Source organism: Pelophylax lessonae (genome assembly GCF_965119305.1).
Source record: "Pelophylax lessonae genome assembly, chromosome: 4".
Taxonomy (NCBI): domain Eukaryota; kingdom Metazoa; phylum Chordata; class Amphibia; order Anura; family Ranidae; genus Pelophylax; species Pelophylax lessonae.
The window spans coordinates 251,270,206-251,296,533 of record NC_138771.1 but is presented as its reverse complement, the minus strand read 5'-3'; the positions used below and the strand labels follow the sequence as shown (position 1 = coordinate 251,296,533).

Below are 26,328 nucleotides of genomic sequence, written 5' to 3'. Positions count from 1 at the left end.
CGAACTTTAAAAACCTTTAGGTCATATTTGCAGCCACAAAAGACGTACTAGCTGTGCACAAATAGTCCCAGCACATGGACAATGTCATAATAGAAGTATTGCAATTGAAAAAGTTGCCCTAAATGTTTTTATTTTTTTTTACAGCAAAAAATATATATATTTTTTCATAAATCAGCCAGAACTGACAGCAGTCGGTAAATACATTGTCTAATACATATAGGGTCCATTCACACATCTGTAAAATGGGTCCGCATCCATTCCACAATTTGGTGGAACCTTTACAGACCCATTGTTTTTCATTTCCAGTCTGAAAAATTAGGCATTCACAGGATAAAGAAGTAAGTGTCGGCCATTCCAGGCCCCAAAAATTAACCCACATGCGTTTACCTGACAGCTAAGAACGTAGTATTCTGTGGCTGAAGGTACATTAGGCATTCACAGGTAACAGAAGTAAGTGTCGGCCATAAAATGCACCAAAAAATAGCCCACATGGGTTTACCTGACAGCTAAGAATGTAGTATTCTGTGGCTGAAGGTACATTAGGCATTCACAGGATACAGAAGTAAGTGTCGCCCATTCCAGGCCCCAAACATTAGCCCACATTGGCTTACCGGACAGCTAAGTACGTAGTATTCTGTGGCTGAAGGTACATTAGGCATTCACACAGAATACAGAAGTAAGTGTCGGCCTGTATAGGCTGCAAAAATTAGCTCACATGGTTTGAACTGACAGCAAAAAACTTAGTTTTTGATGGCTAGAGGTACGGTAGGCATTCACAGTACACAGAACTGTAAGTGCCGGCCTGTATAGGCTCCAAAAATTAGCTCACATGGTTTAAACTGACAGCAAAAAACTTAGTTTTTGATGGCTAGAGGTATGGTAGGCGCTCACAGTACACAGAACCGTAAATGTCGGCCTGTATAGGCTCCAAAAGTTAGCTCACATGGTTTAAACTGACAGCAAAAAACTTAGTTTTTGATGGCTAGAGGTATGGTAGGAGTTTACAGTATACACAAGTAGGTGGCGGCCTCTATAGGCCGCAAAAATGAGCTCACATGGGTTGAACTGACAGCAAAGAACGTAGTATATGATGACTAGAGGTACAGTAGGCGTTCACAGTATACACAAGTTGGTGGCAGGCTGTTTAGGCAGCAAACATGAGCTCACATGGGTTAAACTGACACCTTCTTTTACGCTCCAACATTTGAGCCACAGAAGCCTACCTTTTTCAAGAAAAACGTGATGATGGCATCATGGAAGGTGGAGTGTTGGACAACTGTGAGGAGACAGGAGAAGGGGGAGGAGAAGGAGAAGAGGCTGGACGGTAAAAGCATGGAGTGTGGCATGTGGGTTCTGACAGTTTTGCTCCCACTGGGCTTGGTGATGGGATTTCAGGTGCCTTCTTAAGGCGGTTGTCCCTAGGTGAGTGTTGGGCTTACTGCGACTTATGCGTTGACTGCAAAGGCTGCAGGTGGCAACACTGGTGTCAGCAACGGACACTTTAATAAAAGCCCACACTGCGGAGCCATGTGCCGGCATCCTTAAGAGCGCCAGATTTGACTGTACATGGTTGATGGCTCGCTCCTGATACATTTGCAGTCTGCTTTCTACCTCTTCTGCAATGCAAGTTCTGCCTGCCTCTCCTCTGTATCTGCCGGTCCGTCAGTCCGCCTGTTCTACAAATAATTGGCCAGTAACTGTTGTCACTGTGTGTAGCTGAGTTACCACAGCAAAAGCGGCCAAATGTTTACAGGACTAAAATACAATCTTAGAAAAGTATACTGTTAAATAACACCCCACTTCAATATGTGGCATTAGGGGGGGGCACAGGTTTATTACACCAGTTCTACAAATAATTGGCCAGTAACTGTTGTCACTGTGTGTAACAGAGTTAACACAGCAACAGAGGCCAAATGTTTGCAGGACTAAAATACAATCTTAGAAAAGCATACTGTTAAATAACACCTCAGTTCATAATGTGGCATTGGGGGGGGGGGGGGGCACAGGTTTATTACACCAGTTCTACAAATAATTGGCCAGTAACTGTTTTCACTGTGTGTAGCACTGTTTACATAGCAAGAGGCCAATTTTTTTGCAGGACTAAAATACACTCTTAGAAAATTATACTGTTAAATACCACCCACTTCAATATGTGGCATTGGTGTAGCACACCAGTTAAAAAAATTGGCCAGTGAGTTTGGCGCTGTGTGTACCAGACTTCACTCAGCAAACTAGGCAATATTGTTGCATGACACAAATACACTTGAAAAAGTTTACTTAGATAACACCCCACTTCAATATGTGGCATTGGGGGGGGGGGGGGCAATTGGTCTATCACACCAGTTATAATACATTGCTTTTGTCACTGTGTGTAGTGTGTAGTGTTGCTGCAGAAACGCTCAGTCTCACCACCACACCTATCACAATGCTGCACAGTGCACAATAATAGTACTAATCCAATATAATATGCTTTCTACAAAGTATATTATACTGTGGATTACCCCCCACACGCACCCCCACCCCCCTTTTTAGTGCACTGCACCGCAAAACCACATTTGCAGCCCTTTACATGACTTTTGTGGACATTAACAGAGCAATTTGTGTGTGACTGCAGCCGATCCCTATCTGCCCCTAAAGCAACCACAGGATACCTGGCCCTATAGTAAAGAAACTGTAATAGACCCTATAACAACATTGGAGCTTTTTAAATGACTTTTGTGGACATTGACAAAGCGATTTCTGTGTGACTGCAGCCGATCTCTAACTGCCCCTACAGCAACCACAGGATACCTGCCCCTATAGTAAAGAGACTGTAATAGACCCTAAAACGACATTGGAGCATTTTAAATGACTTTTATGGACATTGACAGATCGATTTGTGTGGTGACTGCAGCCGATCTCTAATTGCCCCTACAGCAACCACAGGATACCTGGCCCTATAGTAAAGAGACAGTAATAGACCCTAAAAAGACATTGTAGCATTTTAAATGACTTTTGTGGACATTGACAAAGCGATTTGTGTGTGACTGCAGCCGATCTCTAACTGCCCCTACAGCAACCACAGGATAACTGCCCCTATAGTAAAGAGACTGTAATAGACCCTAAAACGACATTGGAGCATTTTAAATGACTTTTGTGGACATTGACAAAACGATTTCTGTGTGACTGCAGCCGATCTCTAACTGCCCCTACAGCAACCACAGGATACCTGGCCCTATAGTAAAGAGACTGCAATAGACCCTAAAACGACATTGGAGCATTTTAAATGACTTTGGTGGACATTGACAAAGCGATTTGTGTGTGACTGCAGCCGATCTCTAACTGACCCTACAGCAACCACAGGATACCTGACCCTGTAGTAAAGAGACAGTAATAGACCCTAAAAAGACATTGTAGCATTTTAAATGACTTTTGTGGACATTGACAAAGCGATTTGTGTGTGGCTGCAGCCGATCTCTAACTGCCCCTACAGCAACCACAGGATACCTGGCCTTATAGTAAAGAGACTGTAATAGACCCTAAAACGACATTGGAGCATTTTAAATGACTTTTGTGGACATTGACAAAACGATTTCTGTGTGACTGCAGCCGATCTCTAACTGACCCTAAAGCAACCACAGGATACCTCTCCCTAAGCTCAAAAGATACTAGACATATACCGAAATACCAGCCCTGGAAAGGACTTTGTGGACATTGACAGAGCGATTTGTAACTGAAGCCGATCTCTAACTGCCCCTAAGCTCAAAAGATACTAGTAGACCTATACCGAAAAATACCAGCCCTGGAAAGGACTTTTGTGGATCTTCACAACTCTATATGTGTCTAGCAAACTCTCCCTGACGAGCACAGCAGACCTCTCCCTACACTGGCAGAAAGCGGAATGAAAAATGGCCGCCAGGTCGGGGCTATTTATAGGGTAGGGGGACTGTCCATGTATTGGAATGTTTCAATTGGCTGTCCCGTTCCACCTGACGGCTGTGTCACAGGTCAAAGTTCTCCCCAATGTAAACAAATATGGCCGCCGCGAACTACGCCATGTGTTCGCAAATTTTGCGGGTAGCAAACAAGCAAAATTTGTCGCAAACTGACCGCCGGGCGAACTGCAAGGCCATCTTTAGTGATCACCTCTGAGGTTTTTAGATTTTGCGCTATAAACAAAAAAAGACCGACAATTTTGAAAAAACACCATATTTTTTACTTTCTGCTATAAAACATTCCCAATATAAAAATTAAAAAAATCAATTTTTTTATCAGTTTAGGCCAGTTTGTGTTCTGCTACATATTTTTGGTAAATAAAATCCCAAATAGCGTATTTTAATTGGTTTGCGCAAAAGTTATAGCGTTTACAAACTAGATCGATTTTTGGACTTTTTTTTTATTAGTAATGGCGGTGATCAGCGATTTTTTTACTGGGACTGCGACATTGCGGCGGACAGATCGGACCCCTAACTGACATTTTTGACACTTTTTAGGGACCAGTGACATTAATACAGGTTTCAGTGCTAAATATTATGCACTGTTACTGTATAAATGACACTGGCAGGGAAGGGGTTAACACTGGGAGTGATCAAAGGGGTTAATGTATGCCTACCTGTGCTTACTCACTGTGGGAGGGGGTTCTGTAACAGGCACAGAGAGATCAGGGTTTCAGCTTAGCTGAAACTCCTGATCTTTCCCTGCCTGTGTGACAGAAGACTCGCCTGCTTTGTTTACATAAGCAGGCGGGTCTTCTGTCAGTTTCTCTGACGATCGCCGCCATTCCTCCCCTGCGGCATGCCTCCCACAGTGTCTAAACTCCAGTGTGTGCTCCTGTGGCACGTGCACTCTTTGAGACCGGGTGCACAAAATCACATAAATCGTAGTCATTTTGCACAGCTGAGCTGCCCTGCCGCAGTATATTTGCATGGGTCGGTCGGCAAGCGGTTAATATTCCCATCCATGCACACCCAGTTTAAGAACTTTATCATCAGGTTTTTTTTTATTAGGTTTCTTTTTTTTTTTTTTTTTACTTCTACTATACTTTAATTGGATGCAATGTGAGTGCAGTTTTATGAATTGCATAGGATCTAGTCTTAAAAAGTACAGTGTATTCAAAACAAATGAAGCTGTGCTAATGCACTATAATATTTAGGGAACATTACAATGAAATAAAAAACAAAAGTTTAAGCCTCAAATAAGCTTGAACCGCACTTACTGTATATGAATACACAGAAAAGCTTATGTGAAATAGTAATGTGAAATGTCTTTTGTTAAATATTATATGAAACAACACCAGTGAATGCACAAATGAAGTCATATTTATTTAGTGAGCAGGTGCACAGCAGATGCAGCTTTTGATGACTTTCACTAGCTGTGAGATAGAATTCATCTTGGATCTTTAGAAATAATATTTCTCCTGTTATCTTTCATCTGCAACAGTTCCTTAGGGCCAAAATGAAGTCAAGCGAGAGCCGTCATGAGGCGATGACAGCACCCCAAACAACAATTGTCGCACCTGCTTTACGGGAGAACACCACAGAGGCTGGAGCTCCGAGCGATGGGAAAGATAATCACTTTTCAAAGATCAAAGAGAAGTTCATGAACGAGCTGAATAAAATTCCATGTGAGTAAAAAAAAAAAAGTGCAACTTCTTTTTATATCCAATGATAGCATTATAGCATCATGAAGTATTTTATTTTTATTACAATACCATATTCACATGGCATTTTCAGTGCAGTTGGAAATTACTGTGGCTTACACTGCCTTATATTCTGTCATGTTTAACATTTTGTTTTTAAGTTGTCAATTAAAGTAAGGTCATATCAGGCTAAGCAGCTAATCAGTTTTATTGATCTGCATTTAGAAGTAAGGCCTGCACATTTTATCTTCCCAGTCCTATTGTTTCCTTTCAGATTTTAACTTTGAATACTTAAGCTGGCCATACATGAATTGAAATTCAGCCAGTGCAGCAGGGACCAGCCAAATTTCAATCCATGTATGGGCAAGCTGGTTGTACACAAGTCAATTTATCGATTCGTGCACAACCAACCTGTTAGGTTTCTTATAAATGACCAGTGCCAATAGCTATAGCTGGCAACACCAGTCATTGTGTTCTGTCTGTCAGAATACAATACCATGGTGGGACAGGTTCCCCCATACACTTTGAATGTTTGGATGGAGGAATCAAAGTATTTTCTTTTGTTCAACTCGCTGGTTGAATGAAAAAAAAAAATACATAATGTATGGGCTGCCTTAAAGTGATACCGAAATCAGAAGTTAACTCCTAAATTTAACAGGCAGGGGAATTGACTTGATCAGACAGAGAATAGCTTTACCTTGACCTAAATAGGGGCAGAGTAGGATTAACAGTGCAAAAAGGTTCAAAATGGCAAAAACAATGTTGGACCAACTTTAATAAGAACACTAGGTGGCAGTACAGTGCAGTCTCCATAAGTCTCTGTAGCCATAGATACTAGAGAATGATTACTGTTTCAGTAAATACTACAGTACATAAAAAGTTACTTCCTATTTGTCTCAGCAACAACGTTTCTGACAGTGTGGTTCACAGCAGGTCTGAGTACACAGGCAAACAGCTGAAAGGATCCCTGGACTGGTACCCCAGGGGGGTGCTTGGGGATGTAAGTGAAAGATCAATCCCATTTGCAGCCCAAATGCCTCTCTGCAGTGCACCCTACAGTAGCTAGGTCTTCTGTAAAAGCTTCATGTTAGACTCCTGCCTTGCTGACTGAACACAGGAATTTATAGTGAAGGTCCACAAACCTTGCTGCAGATCACATGCTCAACTTACATATTTACAATCAGGGATTTTTTCCAGATGGAATGTGGCAGAACTCTGGTTTGCCACCTCCAGCTAGCCTTTTCCTCTCCCACCTGACACTAAACTCAAAAGATGGTAGAGGAAGTTTTTGCAATGATCACTTCCCGCTTAAAAGGATGGTTCTGCCTGCCCCACGAAAAGCTTTTGTGAACAGATGAGAGAGAGCTGTTTAGTAGGCAGGTTCAGTAAGCTACACCCTATCTACAGCTGGGGTGTAAGCTGTGGATGGGGGGGGGGGTTAGGTTGTTGACAGGGGGTACAAGAGTTGTAGACTGGAGGACAAGAGGGGAGCTGTAAACTGGCTGAGAAGAGAGGAGCTGTGGACAGGGGGAGAAGAGGGAAGCTGTGGACTGGGAGAAGGCAAGGGGAGTTGTGGACTGGGGGAGAAGTGGGGAGTTTTGGACTGGGGAGAAGAGGGGAGCTGTGGACAGAGGAAGGACAGTGATCTGTGAACTGGGGGAGAAGAAGTGAGCTGTGGACAGGGGAATAAGAGGTGAGCTGTGGACTTGGGAAGGAGATGCGCTGTGGACAGGGGGAAGGAGGTAAGATGTAGACTGGAGAAAGAGGTGAGCTGAGGACTGGGGAGAAGAGGTGAGTTGTGGACAGGGGGAGAAAAGGTGAGCTGTGAACTGGGGTGAAGAGGAGAGCTGTGTACAAGAGGAGAAGTGGTAAGCTGTGGACAGGGGAAGACGAAGTTAGTTGTGAACTGGGGAAGGAGGCGAGCTGTGGACAGAGAAACAAAGTGAGCTGGGGGCAGGGGGAGAAGAGGAGAGCTACAGATGGGGGAGAGAAAAAGTGAACTGTGGGCCAAGGTTGCAGAGGTGAACTATGGACAGGGGGTACTGAGGTGAGCTGTGTATGGGAGATGCAGAGTTGAGCAATAGAGGGCCACTTTGGGAGGGGATATGTAAGCACAGTTCTATGTACTCATTTTTTTCTGTGCCTGTGTGATATGGTTCAGCACTGCACAGTATGCACTCCTGTGTGTTTATCAATACTGAGTGTATTACTTTCTTGCTCCTTGTGCAGTGTGCACATTTTCCTGCTCCTATTTCTTGAGAAAGAAATATAGCTGGGGGTAGCATTACCTACAGCAGTCCCAGTTCCTACAAGCCAAGCAAGCCTAGCCTACTGGTACATGGCTGCCTCCAGGAATGCCATGTTTTCTGACCAGGACATAAAGGAGTTCCTGTGGTTCCAGGAGTGAAGTTGTCCACAGGGAATAGCTGGATTTGGTGTCTGGTAGGAATGTAGTCAGTCAGACATGCAGATGGGTCAGTTCAGATGGCAGGCAAAGACATGGTCAGCAAATAGGCATAGGATCAGTCCAGGAAATAGGCATTATTGTGGTCAATAAACAGGCCAGGGTCAGTACAGGCAGCAGAAAGAAGCAACACTGTACTGGTGTGGCGATAATCAGGAGGACTGTTGCTGACTGCACTGGTCTGGTGACACTGGAACTTGTGTAGATGTGGTCAAGAACACTGTCGCTGGCTTACAGTAGTCTTTTGACACTCGGGATTAGTGTGGCAGCAATCAGAAACACTGTTGCTGACTTACACTAGCCTGGTGACATAGGAACTGGTGTGGTGAGAATCAGGGACATCATTGCTGGCTTAAACTGGGGTGTTGACACTGCAACTGGTGTAGCGGGGATAATGAACACTGTTACTGGCATACTCTGATCTGGTGACACTGGGACTGGTGTGCAGGTGATCAGGAAAACGGTTGCTGTCTGCGATGATTTGGTGTGGTGACAATCAGGAACACTGATTCTAGCTTGCTGGTCTGGCAATGCTGAGACTTGTGCAGGGGTGATCAGAGACACTGTTATTGGCTGCACTATTAGGGTTTTAAGCTGCCGAGGCAGTGGCCAGGGGTTTACACATGCTGTGGCTGTGATGCTTTTCAGCTGTGGCAGGAATTTTACCCCCTGTACCCCCAGGGTCCAAGGATTAAAGCAGGTAGTAAGGATGTGATACATTGTCTCCTCACTGTCTGTCAAAAGTTCTCTGAAGAGCTATTCATGTTTGCACTTGTGAACGAGTCCTTATGGTGACTCCTGGTGACACTATGACTGGTGTGTTCGTGATCAGGGACACTATGACTGGTGAAGGGGTGATTACAGACACTGTGAAAGGTGTGGTGGTGATCAGGGACACTGGGACTGGTTTGGGGTTGATTAGGGACACTCAGACTGGTGTAGAGGTAGTAAGGGGCACAGAGACTGGTGCGGTGACTAACAGGAACACTGTGACTGATGCAGGGGTGATTATGGGACACCATTACTGGCGTAGAGGTGAGTAGGAACACTGTGACTGGTATGGTAGTGATCAGGGACTCTAGGACTTGTGAGGCAATTATCAGGGGCCATGGGACTGGTGTAGTGTGATTTGGGGAACTGTGAGTGTTTTGGCAGTGATCAAGGAAACTGTGACTGGAGCAGGGCTGATTAGGGGATACTGTAATTGGTGTGGTGGTGATTAGGAACACTGTGACTGGTATGGCAGTGATCAGGGGCACTTTGATTGGTGTAGGGCTGATTAGGGGATACTGTAACTGGTGGGGCGGTGATAAGGGACACTGTGACTGGTATGGCAGTGATCAGGGGCACTGTGACTGGTATGGCAGTTATCAGGGACACTGTGACTGCTGCAAGGGTACATAGGGGACACTAACTGGTGTGGCGGTGATTAGGGACACTGTGATTGGTGTGGCTATGATCAGGGACACTGGAACTGGTGTGGCGGTGATTAGGGACACTGGGACTGCTGTGTCAGTAATCAGGGACACTGAGACTACTGTGGTTGTGATAAGGGACTCTGTGACTGGTGTGACCAAACACAACAATCACAATGTTAAACAAAGGCTGCACGAATGACAGCCTTTGTTTATTACTACTAATGTGATCACTGTGATTGGTCACAGTGATCTCATGGTACAGGGCAAATGGATATTTATATACAGCAGTGGTTCTTAATTCTGGGCCTCGGGTCAGGTTTGCCAGATGACTGAAATACATCACAGGTGATATATTTTGCTGCTCAGTGATTGCAGTATTCTAGTCTGCATCTCCCCAAGGTGATGCTTAAAATCTGGCCTGTTAGTGGGTCCCGAGGACAGGAGTTGAGATTAAGGAACACTGATACACAGTATAGTGGAAGGCAGGAAGTGGATAAACAACTAAATGTTTAGCCATTGCCTGTTAGCATAATTGTATAAAACTATTTCTATTATCATATTCTGCATACACATGGAAATGATCAGGCTCAATCATTTTCAATTGCAAAAGCAGCCAAATAGCCAATAGGGATCAAAACAGCACACCATCAATACTTTAGATGATTTCAGGGTATTAACAGAAAATATTTCTGCTACATTGCATTTACTTCTATGCTTTTTTTTTTTTTTTTTGCTATATAATAAATCGCTGGAATTTGCTTAAAACTACTTGATGTGTGGTCAGCATCAAATCAAAATTTTCCCATTTCAGGTGGCTTGATCTAAAATATTACTCATGTTCCCATTATGCTGTGAATACAGGGTTTGAAACCTCAGATGCATGTGTTTTATTCATGATTATTTATTGCATTGTCCAGCACAGGTAAGCACAGCTGTTAAAGCCCAGCTAGGATCAACTAAAAGATTATCCCTTGCAGTGGGGCTAATTGCTTATTTTGTTCTAAAGCATTGATAGCAAACCTTTGCACCCTAGATGTTTTGGAACTACATTTCCCATGATGCTCATGCACTCTGCAGTGTAGTTGAGCATCATGGGAAATATAGTTCCAAAACATCTGGGGTGCCAAGGTTCACCATCACTGCTCTAGAGCAACAAAAGATAAAGATTTACCTACCTGATTATCCACCATTCCTCACAGCTAGACCAGCCCCAGAAGCTTATTCTCACCCATACTCCAGCAGTCTAGTATCCTGATGTCATCAAGACAATAGCAGGGTCCATAATCCTGTATGGGACCTGATGACACTGAGTGACAGTCCACTTCCAGAGCATCATCTACCAAGGTTAGAAAAAGATCAGGTAAGTAAAACATTTTCTCCCCTCTCCTAGACAAAATAAGTCATTAACCCTTTCAGTATTGGCACAGCCCTTGGCAGGGGATAATTTTACATTTGCCCAGAGTTGGGTCTAAAATCATTAGCTCTTAGTGTTTGGCCCTTGAGTTCAGTTTCCAGAAGGGGAAATATATGCATGGAATTTACTGTATGTTCTAGTCCTATTTACAGTATGTGGATTTCCTTCATTATTACTAAAATATAAAAGTAGGTAAGTTGGCATCTAATGAAATTGGCCCGAAGATGGTTGTTTATGTATGACAGAGACAATAGCTTTTATACTCCTTCAGGAAATATACTGTATAAATACTGTAGCTCTCTGTAGTTTTTAAAGCAGTATTTTCTTTGTAGACACTATATAAAAATGGAAAATCAATGAAATAAAAACATGTATGCATGTAGTCCAGCGGTGTTGTACCTTTAAGTATAAATGGATATTGTTATAATACATATAAAGTGGAACTAACCCCCCTTATACTTTACAGTCAAGGAAGCTGTCATCTTAGTCTCTGTTTTAACTAGTGCACATGTGATTAGTTATGGCAGTAGCCATTTATTGACAGTTTGATTGAGAGCACAAGCAGGTTTCATTCATACCATGCCATAAATGTAACTGTTTTGGTAAGCAGTTAAATCAATAGGTTTAGTTCCACTTTAACATTATGTACAGCACTCTTGATCTTACTAAAAATCCAGGTCCCTCTTCTGGCAAAGTTTTACACAGTATCCCAAAGCAAGCAAGTCCTTTGAATTATCAAAGTTACTTTTTAATAGTAAAGACACACTGTACGCTTAAAGCAGAACTCCAGGCATGTTTAAAAAATCTGCACTGTAAATTTAAATTAGGTCTCAAGAGGTATATGCACTTCAAGTATGGCGCCCTTTCTTTAATATTTACACTTTCGATAAGGCCAGATAGTATTTGCCTTTACTATACCTCCAGTACTGTGACTATGAGAGCTGAGGCTTTCCTACATGTCTCAGCAGGCAAGAATTGTAGGGAGAGCTATACTTTCTGGCCTCAATAAAAATTGTAAACATAGGAAGTACAACTATACATAGTGTGGCACAAAACTCTTGAGACGTAACTTATATTTACATTTCAGATAATAAAAAAATGGCTGAAGTTCTGCTTTTAATTATCCAAGGATAGGCCACCCAAAAACAGAAAACAAATAATTGCTTCCTCATTTGGAAGTCATTTGGTGGTGCTAAATCATTCAATAGTTTAGCTGACTAAATTAACAAAATAACAAAACCGGTTATGAACAGTAATCCCCTATGAGGAAAAACGTTTTTCCCCTATGTTTTCATCATCTTTATTCTTTATCATGTTCACAGCTCATTTTCCAAGTCAAGAAATGGTGCCCAATTTGTAGCTTCCCCACAAACACAAAATAACCACCATAAACCAGAAGTGTAACTAGAAATATGAGGGTATCATAACAAAATTTTGAGGTCCCGACTGAAGACAAGTAGCCTATAAAGCATCCCTATTTACACCGCTTTAAATTTGGTAGTCAGAGATGGACAACATAGTATGTACCTCTTTACCACACTTATAATAGTCTTGAGCAGAGGCGAAAAGCCTATAATATAATGTATGCAAGGTAACCCATGCACTACACAGTGTTTTATATGAAGTTTGCTCACTGGGAACGAGGGAGTGATCCAAATAGCTAAATATTAGGATGGTCAAATCATGCATGTGCTATAATATACATATATAGGGCTCTTATTCATACTCTTTACTATTGGTGGCCACTGATACTGCATAGTTTGCAGGTACCAATATCAAAGTTGCAGAGATTCTTTCCTGTGGTTAACCAGGGCCAAGCTGTCTCTAGCAAGTGTTTTTTATTTTTTTTAGCATTCCCTGCCTATGGACTCTATAATAGCTGCCTGGGCAGCTATGGATGTATTACTGTATACTAACTTCACTGTGTACACCATAATCTATAGGTTTCTTTATGCAATTTTGTTCATGATTTCATTAAGAAGAAAAACCAATAAGGATTCAACCAGATCTAGAAAAGATGGATTGTGTTTTTTCTACTTATGTCAATTTTTCAGTTCTTAAGAACAATAAGTACTGAAAAGACAAATGTTATTTTGTACATGTGTGATGGTAAAAGTCATCTATTGTTATGTTACTCAAATATAGATCAGAAAACTGAAAACAATTTATCTAAACTATCTTAGTGACAGTTCACCTGAGACACAGAATATTGGAAAGTTTGTTCGCTTGATATTAAAGATGAAATCGACCAGTAGTCAAAGAAAATATATTTTGTAGAGCCAAGTAAATATAAGAATCAAGTTTACAGAAAAATCATATTAAAGAAAAATGTTGTTTAGTTTCAAAGGCACAAAATAAGCTATAATATATATTTTTTTTTATAAATTGTGATTTTAGAATAAAAGGATAAACATGGATATATCAGACATACAAATATACTGTTTAGTGTATGGCGATCCAAATATGACTTGATGGTCAGATAGTCAAGTGGCACTTTAAACACTGAAATTGTATGTGAGATGTTGTCGGTACTTACAGTGATTTTCCTGCATGTGAAATGCTTTGTGACTGGTTAGAAGAGGTTGATCTTTTCAGCACTGCAAATGGACTTTGGTCAAGGCAGTGAGAAGAGTCAGAGTGGATCCCAGAGGACAGAAATCCACCAGAACATGAGAAGATTTTCACCCTTCGTTGTGCAGCATAGAATGCAAACTTAGCTCCCTATTCTCAAGGAAGAATAGGAAATCAGTTGAAAACGCTGATTTTTTATTTTTTTTTTCTACCTCCAATCAATTTATTACAGAAGGAAGTGTGGGTTTTCAAAAGTAGTTCTAGTTGCAATTTATAGCTAATACAAAATACATCACCAAATCCATGTCTAATATAAAATATAATGTCTATGTTTTCATTATTCAAAACAATTGTTATCTGATCTTTGAATGCCAGTGTGAAGCAATAATTTAATGTCAGATGATTATTATATAACAAACCTCTATTATATTTGATATCTTGAGATATGAGATCTCAATATGTTTTTCCCAGGGCTCCCATTATTTACCTACAAAACTCTTACTGTGTCTGCCTTTTAATGAATGTTATTGGCATCTACTGTAGTTGATGCCTACCAGAGATGAGCTTCAAACTCTTGGTTGACCCAAGCTCTAGCTGTGTGTGTGTATATATACCCCTACACAGAAGTTTAGATGTTTTGCCTGGCTCCAAAGACCCCAAAAAAATGCCCAAAAAAACGCCTGCGCCCAAAAAAATGCCCAGGTGTGTTATTGGAGGGGTTTTTTTGGGCATTTTTTTGGGGTCTTTGGAGGCAGGCAAAACATCTGAACTTCTGTATAGGGGTATATATACACACACACTTATATGTATATATACACATACACATATATAGGTGTGATAGGAGCGGAGACATATGCCTGTTAATTATTTCATTAGCGCAAGCATAGTGTTCTGCTATTTTCACACCTATGTATGTGTAGGTGTATATATACATACATGTGTGTGTGTATATATACCCCTATACAGAAGTTCAGATGTCATGCCTGACTCCAAACTTGTCCTCAAAAAAGCCCTATGAACGCCTGCAGCAAAAAGTAGGCTGACCGGTGAGAAGCCATATCGCTGCTCTGTGTGTGACAAAAGAGAAACAATCTTTTCTCTATAGCGGTCACCCTGAAATGGAAGGGTTTTGTCACCCTGCCATAGCAGTCAGAGTCAGTTAACCCTACACTACACTACGGTCCCCTTACACTTAAAACTTTCCCTACAGAACTAGATTATTAAAGCTAACTAAAGTGGAAAATAGCACCTTAACTACACTAGATATCCCTTTCCTCACACTAAGAATTACTAAATGACACTTTGTATCAGAAGTCACAGAACTGCTTCCACTCTCTTCCATATCCCTGTATTACAATGCTAGGAATTTGGCGGGGGCTATCTTATATACTGGGGGGCGTATTCACTAATGATTGGCCTCTGGACCCCCTAGTCACTCCAATCACATTCCTAGCATTCTCCTGCCCCCTCAATTGGTTTTTACTGATGGTTCTGGTCAAATCACGGGCTTTTAAAGCACATTTCCTGTCCCATTGCATTTTGGTCGGTTCTGGTTTGTTTTCAGCAAAACGTTCGGAATTCGGCTGAACCTCGAACAGCCAATGTTCGGGTCGAACCGATGGTCGACCCGAACCGTTCGATCATCCCTAATCAGGAATACAGTGCCTTGCGAAAGTATTCGGCCCCCTTGAACTTTGCGACCTTTTGCCACATTTCAGGCTTCAAACATAAAGATATAAAACTGTAATTTTTTGTGAAGAATCAACAACAAGTGGGACACAATCATGAAGTGGAACAAAATTTATTGGATATTTCAAACTTTGTTAACAAATAAAAAACTGAAAAATTGGGCGTGCAAAATTATTCAGCCCCTTTACTTTCAGTGCAGCAAACTCTCTCCAGAAGTTCAGTGAGGATCTCTGAATGATCCAATGTTGACCTAAATGACTAAGGATGATAAATAGAATCCACCTGTGTGTAATCAAGTCTCCGTATGAATGCACCTGCACTGTGATAGTCTCAGAGGTCCGTTTAAAGCGCAGAGAGCATCATGAAGAACAAGGAACACACCAGGCAGGTCCGAGATACTGTTGTGGAGAAGTTTAAAGCCGGATTTGGATACAAAAAGATTTCCCAAGCTTAACATCCCAAGGAGCACTGTGCAAGCGATAATATTGAAATGGAAGGAGTATCAGACCATTGCAAATCTACGAAGACCTGGCCGTCCCTCTAAACTTTCAGCTCATACAAGGAGAAGACTGATCAGAGATGCAGCCAAGAGGCCCATGATCACTCTGGATGAACTGCAGAGATCTACAGCTGAGGTGGGAGACTCTGTCCCTAGGACAACAATCAGTCGTATACTGCACAAATCTGGCCTTTATGGAAGAGTGGCAAGAAGAAAGCCATTTCTTAAAGATATCCATAAAAAGTGTCGTTTAAAGTTTGCCACAAGCCACCTGGGAGATGCACCAAACATGTGGAAGAAGATGCTCTGGTCAGATGAAACCAAAATTGAACTTTTTGGCAACAATGCAAAACGTTATGTTTGGCGTAAAAGCAACACAGCTCATTACCCTGAATACACCATCCCCACTGTCAAACAAGGTGGTGGCAGCATCATGGTTTGGGCCTGCTTTTCTTCAGCAGGGACAGGGAAGATGGTTAAAATTGATGGGAAGATGGATGGAGCCAAATACTGGAAGAAAACCTGATGGAGTCTGCAAAGACCTGAGACTGGGACGGAGATTTGTCTTCCAACAAGACAATGATCCAAAACATAAAACAAAATCTACAATGGAATGGTTCACAACTAAACATATCCAGGTGCTAGAATGGCCAAGTTAAAGTCCAGACCTGAATCCAATCGAGAATCTGTGGAAAGAACTAAAAACTGCTGTTCACAAACGCTCTCCATCCAACCTCACTGAGCTTGAGCTGTTTTGCAAAGGAGGAATGGGCAAAAATTTCAGTCTCTCAATGTGCAAAACTGATAGAGACATACCCCAAGCGACTTACAGCTGTAATTGCAGCAAAAGGTGGCGCTACAAAGTATTAACTTAAGGGGGCTGAATAATTTTGCACGCCCAATTTTTCAGTTTTTTATTTGTTAAAAAAGTTTGAAATATCCAATAAATTTAGTTCCACTTCATGATTGTGTCCCACTTGTTGTTGATTCTTCACAAAAAATTACAGTTTTATATCTTTATGTTTGAAGCCTGAAATGTGGCAAAAGGTCGCAAAGTTCAAGGGGGGTGAATACTTTCGCAAGGCACTGTATTTCCAAGCTGGTGGTAATTTAGAAAATGTCTATATTTATAGTGAGACAGAGGGACTGATTTATTACAGGTAGATAGGCTGTTTACTTTGCAAGGGAGTTTTCACTTTGCAAGGGCAATTTCCATTTGCTTAGTGAATGAGGTGAAGTTCTTCTGACTTCCATCATCATACCATGTGTATTTTCTATTCTCTTCTATTTCTAAAATATTTCTCACACATAGCATGTACATACCATGAAAAACACCCTAAAATACATTCTGCTACTCCTCTTGAGTATGGCAATACCACATGTGTTAGACTTTTCCATAGTCTGGCCACATACAGAGGCCCAACATCCAAGTAGCACCTACAGGCGTCTAACACATAGCATATACATATCAAGAATTACACCCCAAAATACATTCTGCTGAGCAAAGGGTAAAAAAAATTATTACCTGTGGTTTTAGCAGGCATTAATACTGTCCCAGCACAGGAAAAGCATTGGTCCAGGCAGCCAATGGAGATGTTCAGGAATTTTCCAGGCAGCAGGCAGGGATATGCCAAAGTATTGGTCCTGGCAGTAGTTCAGTTAGCAGGCATAGTCATGGCCAGTTCAGGTGGCAGGCATAGGCATGGCCAGTTCAGGTGGCAGGCATAGGCATGGCCAGTTCAGGTGGCAGGCAGAGGCATGGCTAGTTTAGGTGGCAGGCAGAGGCATGTCCAGTTCAAGTGGCAGGCAGAGTCATGGCCAGTTCAGGTGGCAGCAGGCAGCACTATAAGGCTTAGGGGCCTTGAGTCTCCAGACCCTTATCTGAGAAAACAAAAACCTGGAGAAAAAAAGTTTTCTCCACTCGGAAATTCTATTCCGGAGCCCCTCACCTGTGTGAGACCCCTGTGTTGTATAGTACAGTGGCAGGGCAAACAATCAGTTCCAGGAGGCAGGCAAAAAGCATGGTCATTCAACAGGCCGAGATCAATTCACTTGTTAGGCAGAAACATGGTTGGCAGAGGCATAATCGATAAACAGTCCGGGTCATACACAGAAATAGCAGAAACTGGAAAAATATCTTCACATCATAGTCGATAAACAGTCCGGGTCATTCACAGAAATAGCAGATAGTGGAAAATGTCTTTACTATACTAATAGTGTACTGAAGTCTGATAAACACAATAGCACCCTAAAATACAGAGGCCTGGCTGGGAGGGACATTGGGGACAGTAGTATCGGGTGTCGCTGCGAATTCCTCTACTTGAACATACACAACATCTTTTTTGGTGTCTGCGGCCTGTGTGGTTAGGAGGGAGGATATCCGGGAAGTACCTTTCATGAAGTCTGGCTAATGCATCAGAGCGAATTTGTTCAGGGGGGTGGCTATTGGGATAGAGAAAGGCCTTGATAACGTCCTCTTGAAATTTTAGATAGGTTAGGGATCCTTGGGTACACTTGGAAAAAATAACATAAGAATTGAACAGGGCTTGCTGAATTATATAAATGGCGACTTTTTTATACCAGAACAGTGATCTTCTGGTGGCCAAGTAGGGCTGCATCAGCTGGTCGGTCATATCCACCCCCCTATGAATAGGTTATATTCATGAATGCTTTTTGGCTTCTGGATGGGACCTCGTCTTGTCTGAAGTTCCACGAGGGTGTCGTCGTGTATTGGGAAAGGATGTAGACGTCCCTTTTATCTCTCCACTTCAGAGCTAGTACCTCTTCATTACGCATACTGGCCTTTTCCCCCCGATTTAATTTTTGGGTGACTAATCTCTGTGGGAAGCCCTTGCGGTTGGACCGTGCTGTCCCGCAGGCCACAGTCTTTTTCAGGTAGAGATGGCGGAAAAGTGGGAGACTTGTGTAGAAATTGTCTACATATAGGTGGTAACCCTTCCCAAACAGTGGTTCTATCAGCTGCCAGACAATTTTGCCACTTGTCCCCATATAGGTAGGGCACCCAGGGGGGTTTAACTGACTTTCCTTTCCCTCATAAATTTGGAAATCATAGATGTAGCCTGTGGGCCTGTCGCATACCTTGTAAAATTTTACCCCGTATTTGGCCCGTTTACTTGGGAGGTATTGTTTTATTCCAAGCCTTCCGATGAAGTGGACTAGGATTTCATCCACACAAATATTTTTATCAGGGGTAAACATTTTCTTGAAACTGGAGCAAAAAAAATTGATTAGGGGCTGAATTTTTAATAATTTATCGTAATCTGGATGATTTTGGGGGAGGCACTGGGCATTGTTGTTGAAATTTAAAAATCACATTATCATTTCGTAACGGGTTCTGGGCATCAAAGAGGAATAGACTGGCATATGATGGCAAGGTAGGGTAGACCAGTAGGAATGGAGTTCATTTTTTTTTTGTCAGACAGATGTTGAGGGTCAGTCCAAGGAAAAGTTTAAATTCTTCCACTGTGAGGGGTTTCCAAACAAAAGGGCGGGCATAGGATGAATCAGGATTACTGGCAATATGTTGGCTGGCCTACAGATTACACTGCTCCATGATGTAGTTCAGCAGATCATCCATGAAAAACAAATGAAAATAGTAAAGTGGGGTTACATTGTCCAATTGGATTTGAGGGCCTGGCTGTGCTGTAAAAGGGGGAATTACAAGTTCTGCTGAAGTATCGGGCAGCCATGTAGGATATCATAGAACATCCAGGAGGCTATTATGGGCCCTGCCTCATTGTGGGTGGGACGACCCATTACCAGCAGCTGGCCTGTCATGTAGGAATGATGCCACTGCACAAGGACTTGCAGAACTACTGGTGGATGCCTGCGTATAATCCTGGACGTGGAGTGCTGCGCTGCTGGTGGATGCCTCAGGAGTTGTTGGGCTGCTGGTGGATGCCTCAGGATGTGTTGCCCTGTTGGTTAGGATTCTGTCATCCTCCGTTTCCATTTCAGAGCCACTGCTTTCTACTGGCTCATACTCGCTATCCGAGTCTGACGGAGAGAGTTCCCCGCTACTCTCATCTGACATACTCTGGAGAATATGGAGAGCCTCCTCGCAGCTATAAAAATGTTTAGCCATGTGGACAGATGTGCACAGATGATTTCTGGGACAGATGTGTGACAGACGTTGAACTGAGATGCGGCAGATGTTCACTGGGACAGGTGTGTCAGATCATGGACAGGTGTGTCAGATCACGGACAAGTGTGGCAGATCACAGACAGGTGACGATGTGTGCCAGGTGTGTGGGGACAGATGTGCGCTGGATGATCAGACAGATGTGCGCTGGATGATCACAGACAGATGTGCCCTGGATGATCACAGACAGATATGCGCTGGATGATCACGGACATATGTGCGCTGGATGATCACAGACAGATATGCGCTGGATGATCACGGATAGATGTGAGCTGGATGATCACGGAACAGATGTGCGCTGGATGATCACGGACAGATGTGCGCTGGATGATCACGGACAGATGTGCGCTGAATGATCACAGACAGATATGCGCTGGATGATCACGGACAGATGTGCGCTGGGTGATCACGGACAGATGTGCGCCTGATGATCATGGACAGACGTTTATATCGGTGTTGGTGACACTGTTTTGGGGACACTGTGTTTTGGGGACACTGTGTTTGGGGACACTGTGTTTGAGGACACTGTGTTTTGGGGACACTAACAGGGTAATCAGTGTGTAATTAGCAAAAAAAATGCTTCAAACTCACTGATCCCCTGGCTGCAGCACAGATCTTCTCTTCTTCTCCTCACTGACAGGATCTGTGTGAGGAGAAGAAGAGATCAAAGCCGTTACAACGGCTGTATTTACATTACATGACGGCTGTGCTGTGATTGGACACAGCAGTCATGTGATCAGGAGGGCCAATCACAGTGCCCTCCTGCCGCAAGTTGTTGCTATGTGTCAGAGGGACACAGGCACATCGAGATTGCGCCGGTGCGCGTGCCCGCAGGGGCGCGATCTCTCTCCTTCTGCAGGACGTTCCGGAATGTCCGATCAGAAGGACGAGACTCCCACCCGGCCGTATATGTATAGTGGCCGGGTGGGAGGTGGTTAAAAAAATATCATCATTGACATCCAAGTAAATTGGAAGTGATGTCATATCATCGCTTCCAGATTACCATAACGGGGACCCAATCAGAGCCGATTCCAGCTTTGTATGGGTCTCTGACTAGACAGAGAAAGTGCCGACTGGTAGCTGGTGGGACGGGAGAGCCGGAGCAAGCCACGGAAGGTTGTGGGAGGAGGGATGTGCTTGGCTCCATAAATGGTACTGAGGTGATGCCTGCATCTATGTACTAGGTACATGATTTGGTGACAAATGGATATTTTCTATTCCATTCTATATTTTCTATTCTATTCTATGTTTTTTATTCTATATTTTCTATTCTATTTATTTAATTCTATTCTATATTTTTTATTTTATTCCCTTTCATTCTATTCTATTCTATAAATTATATTATATTATTTTCTATTCTATTATTTTCTATTATATAAAGCAGCCTAAGTAGGAATCATCATCATCATCTTTTTTCATGTTTATACCTTACTCTATGTATTGCATTTAGAATTGGAATGAATTAAAATTCATTTTCAAAATCAATTTGAAAATACTGAATATATGAAACTAATCCGAATATATGAAACAAATTCCAGAAACAAATCATTCTAATATAACAAATATGAAATTAAACACATTTCTCCATCCTCTAGTTTTTAGTGGTTCCTTATAACTGGGGTCCTCCAGCCCCTCTTAACATGTTCTGACTGTCACACAGGTGCAAGGCACGTGGTGGTACATCATTTCCAGTCATTCCCAGTCATTTTGTATGACTGTGTGCCAAGACAATGACATACTATTTCTGCTTATGCTTGCTTATCCATGACCTATGCTATATTTGTCTGTAGTCATGTGGACCCTGACACTGAGAGTGTAGTCCAGTAAAAAAGAGCCATTAACACTGCACATGCTGGTCGAGGCAGGTATGGGCATGTTGTGCAGCACAGGTCATAAATTATTCAGGGGGGGGGATGCAAAAGGGGCATGACATGAAATCTATGCTGCTGAATTAGTTCACAGCTCATGTGGAGGGGGGCATGATTTGGCCTTTTCACCATGGGTGAAAAGCTAATACTTTAAAAATACCTCATATTGCAGAGCTTTTTTTTTTAAATTCTTTTTTATTTGGTTTTCAAGAAAAGGTAACAAAACATACAGAAACAAAACACATGGTAGTAAAACATAAGAAAAACATCAAATAATTTCAATGAACAGATACGGCCTACAGCCCCTGATGCGACCAACACAAAAAGGTTATCACATGGACGCCAAAACTTCTGTAGCTATCACTCTTATATCACAGTTATGGAGAGTATAGAGACGCCGGGGGGGGGGGGGGCAAGGGTCCCATGTTCGCCACCAGTGGATACTGTATTGAAGAAATCACTGGGAGGAGGGTGCCCCAAAAGGGAGCATACTGCACCCTCCAATTAAATCCGGCCGCCGCTCCACCCCACCCGGACCCAATCAAGCATGCCACTAATTATAGGCAAAACCTAGCGGAAATCATGCTTCTTAACATATTCGTTCCAATTTGATTATCTGGCCTGAAATTGTTGCATTCTAAAATAGGTGAAAGCCAAAGTTTTTTCATATACATATGATTCCCCCACCAGTTGGATAACTTCCTCTTTAGACGGGGCGTCGCTGTTTTTCCACTTACGAGCTATGGATAATCTTGCAGCAAAAAGAATATTTTGGACCACCGTCCTAAATTAGGGAGGATATCTGTCAACGTTTATACCCAATATGGCCTGCTCCACTGACACCTTGTTAACCATCCCAGTAATATCTGCTATAAGTTTGGAAATAGAGGCCCAGAAGCTTCTCAAAGAGACACATGTCCACAGTACATGAAGCAAAGTGCCTACCTGTCCGCACTGTCGCCAACATAGATTGGAAGCCTCCGCATAATATTTGGCAATGGAGTACGGTGTCTTGTACCATCTAAGGTGGATTTTCTGTAAGCCCTCCTTGAAGTTAGAGCATCTGGTATGTGCGAAAGTGTGTTTGTAGGACCTCATCCACTGTTCCTCTGTGAACTCCTGTCGGAGATCGCCCTCCCATTTTAGATGATAGGCATTTTTCATGAACGTCATTTTGTTATGTAGGGATATGTAAAATTTACCTATACCCTTAATTTGTCTATTGCTCCCGAAGCATAACGAATTAATCTGCTCCGGGATAGTTATGTTAGTAGACTCTAGTTTGGACATAAAATGAGAAACTCGTTGGCAAATGAGGGGAATCTATCACTGCACTCTTGAAAGGAGAACCCTAAAGGATTTTGTGTGATGTCATGAATTGTAAGTAGTCCAAATGATGACCAATGGGCTAGATGTAAGTTTGGGGAGAGGAAGGAGACAGCAGTCAGAGGGACAGCGTAGAAATATTGCCACCCATGTATTGTGGCTGATATGGTTGGATGTACCAAAGAGTAAGTGCAGTTAGATAGCGGGATACTGAGTATGAGGTCGGCAAGAGACCCTTGTGTCACCACCGACTGCTCAATCTGGTTTCAACCAATGGAGAGACTGAGTGAGAATGGCCACCATATGATAGTCCCTTATGTCCGGAATGCCCATTCCCCCTACCAGGGGATGTTTGACCAAATATTTGTGGGAACAGCGAGGCTTTTTACCGACCCAGAGAAATTTAGATATTGAGGTTTGTACCGAGTGATAGAACGATATTGGGATCTTAATGGGGATTGCCCGAAAGAGATACAGGAGCTTCGGAAAAGTCAGCATTTTAAACGCTGCATTTCTGCCCGACCAGGAGAGATAGTATCTGCTGAGTCTATTTAGTTTGTGCGTGAGGGTATCAAGGAATGGAATAAAATTTGTCTAGAAAAGATCCTCTATTCTACTAGTGAGTTTGATACCTAGGTAATCGATATGTCCCTTACCCCATTGCAGAGCTCTTTTAATTTGCTGCTTTGCCAAGCCACCACGTGGTTGTGGTGCCACCATCTTCCAAGGCATCTCTCAAAAATGTAATTGAATAGTGTTGAGTTTTTTTTAAATGCTTCCTAGCTAACTACTGCATACAAATGACCAAGCAGGAGTAGCGTCGATCTGGTTGGACATAAATGAACATCCTTCACAATCTGTGCCTGTGGACTCGCATCAGCAGAGTCCTGAGACTACTCTGCCCAAGTGCTCCACCCTGGTACCATGTGATCACTGGGACCAATGACATGTCCAGTAGCCAAAAATGGCTGACATTAAAGTCTGATTTTTTTTTCTTTTTTCTTGCCTGCAAAGTAAAGGCATAATCTGCTAGTAGGCATTGCAAACTAGCACATTATGTAACACTTACGTGCAAATGAAGCCCTTGTCGATTGCTTAGTAACATTGCACTGCTCTGGTGACAGGATGTAATAATATAGTTTTCAAAAAATGTTTTAAAATGTTTTAAAACACTTACATACTATTAACTGTATGTGTGTATATATATATATATATATATTTTTTTTTTTTTTTTCTTATACTATGGTAACATCATACAGCTTAGGCAGTGAATATGTACAATAGCTGGCTGCTCTTATATCACTGTATGTCAGTGCCGCCAATCATTATCTTTGATCACCACCACAGCAGTACAATGTTACCAGACCAGTGCCACCAAGAAGTGTCCCTAATCCCCACTGCACCAGTCATTGTCCCCAATCACTGCCACCCACTCACAGTGTCCCTAATCACCGCTACAGCACTCACAGTATCTCTGATCACTGCTACACCAGTAATATTGTTCCTGATCACTGTTACACCACATACAGTGTTCCTGATCACCACCACACCACTCACAGTGTCCCTGATCAACACCAATACCAGTTATTTTGTCCCTGATCACCGCCGCACCAATAACATTTTTCAATCACAGTTGCAAAGTCACCACACCAGTGTAAGCTAGCAATGGTGTTCCTGATTGTCTCCACACCAGTTCTAGTGTCACCTGTCTAGTGTACATCAGGCTAAATTTCTGCCTTTTTCTTGGACTAATCCTTTGTCTGTTTGCAGACCATGTCTCTGCTTGCGGCATGAACTGACCCATTTGCAAGTCCAGCTGACTATGCTCCTTTGAGACACCAGTCCCAGCCATCTCCTGCAGACAACTGCACACCTCAAACCACAAGGACTCTTTTGTTCTTTCTTTCTTCAGGCTCCTGTGCTTCCTGGTCAGTGAATGTGACATTCCTGGGGTTAGCCATGCACCAGTAGGTTAGTCTCCCTTGGATTATAGGAACTGGGACTGCTATAGGTAATGCTACACCAAGCTACATATATTCCCTGGCCACTTGTATAGAGGTGGTCATTACAGTACATTGATTTTGATACAATTGGTTGATTTGTGTAATATACAAGATACAATGTCTGGTATACAATCAGTCCTAAAATTAAAAAAAAAAAAAAAAAAAATCTCACACATGTAGTATCGCCTTACATACATGTGTATTGTGGTTTAATTCTAATTATGCCCAAAAACTTGTGGCAAAAAAAATCACATTTTCAGAGGCCCTAGAGCGTCAGGACAGTAGAAACACCCACAAAATTAGTCAGGGAATTAGATGACTAATTTATTCCCCTAGAATGCCTGAAGGTGCACCTTGGATATTGGGCCCTCTATGTAGGTAAGCTGTGAAAAAGTTTCAAACACGTGGTATCAGGAGTAGCAGGATGTGTTTTGGGGTGTAATTCCCCAAAAAGTATGCCTATGCTGTGTTTTAGAGGGATCTTATTAATTGACAATTTATTTGTGTAAAAAACTATTTTCATTTTATTTCCTGAATTTTCAAAAAAAGGGGTAAAAATAAAATTTTCAAAAGACTTACTATGCCTTTCAGAAAATACCTTGGAGTGTTTACTTTCTAAAATAGGGCCATTTTTTAGGTGTTTCTACTGTCGTGGTAAATTATAAATTGGCAAATTAGAGGCTTGGGTTTTGGGTCCCCTCTATGCACCTAGGCTGTGAAAAAGTCTCACACATGTTGTATATCGATATTCAGGAGACATATCAGAATGTGTTTTTTAGTGTAATTATAAGTATACCTATGCTGTGAGTGAGAAATGACTTGGTAAATTTACAACTTTGTAAAAAACAAAAAACAAATTGTATTTACCATACTTCCTTCTAAATACCTTGGACTATCTAATTTACAAAAAGGGGTCATTTTGGGGGTATTTGTATTGTCCTGGCATTTTAGAGCCCCGTGAAATGTGATAGGCAGTCAGTACAGCAGGACTATTCAATTTTTAAATAAATAAATAAATATACTATATATATATATATATATATATATATATATATATATATATATATATATATATATATATATATATATATACAGTATATATAACAAACTATGGTATATATACTGTACATAGACTCTATAACGTTCACACAGATAATAATAATATTTACTGATTTGGGTTATTTTTACCAAAGAAATGTAGCAAAATACATTTCGGCCTAACATTATAAAGAAATATTATTTTTTTGTAAAATGTTATAACAGAATCAAAGAAAAACATGTTTTTTTCCCCCCAAAA

General features: G+C 41.9%; 1 protein-coding gene across 3 annotated transcripts in view; it reads left to right on the top strand.

Moving 5' to 3' along the window:
- Positions 1 to 26,328, top strand: part of SYT1 (synaptotagmin 1) — a 754,020-nt gene that overhangs the window by 503,548 nt on the left and 224,144 nt on the right. For all 3 annotated transcript variants that reach the window (XM_082254981.1, XM_082254980.1, XM_082254982.1), the window contains one exon: positions 5,419 to 5,602. In XM_082254981.1, the coding sequence (XP_082111107.1) occupies positions 5,434 to 5,602 (169 nt within the window). In that variant the 5' untranslated portion in view covers positions 5,419 to 5,433. The remainder of the gene's footprint in view (positions 1 to 5,418; positions 5,603 to 26,328) is intronic.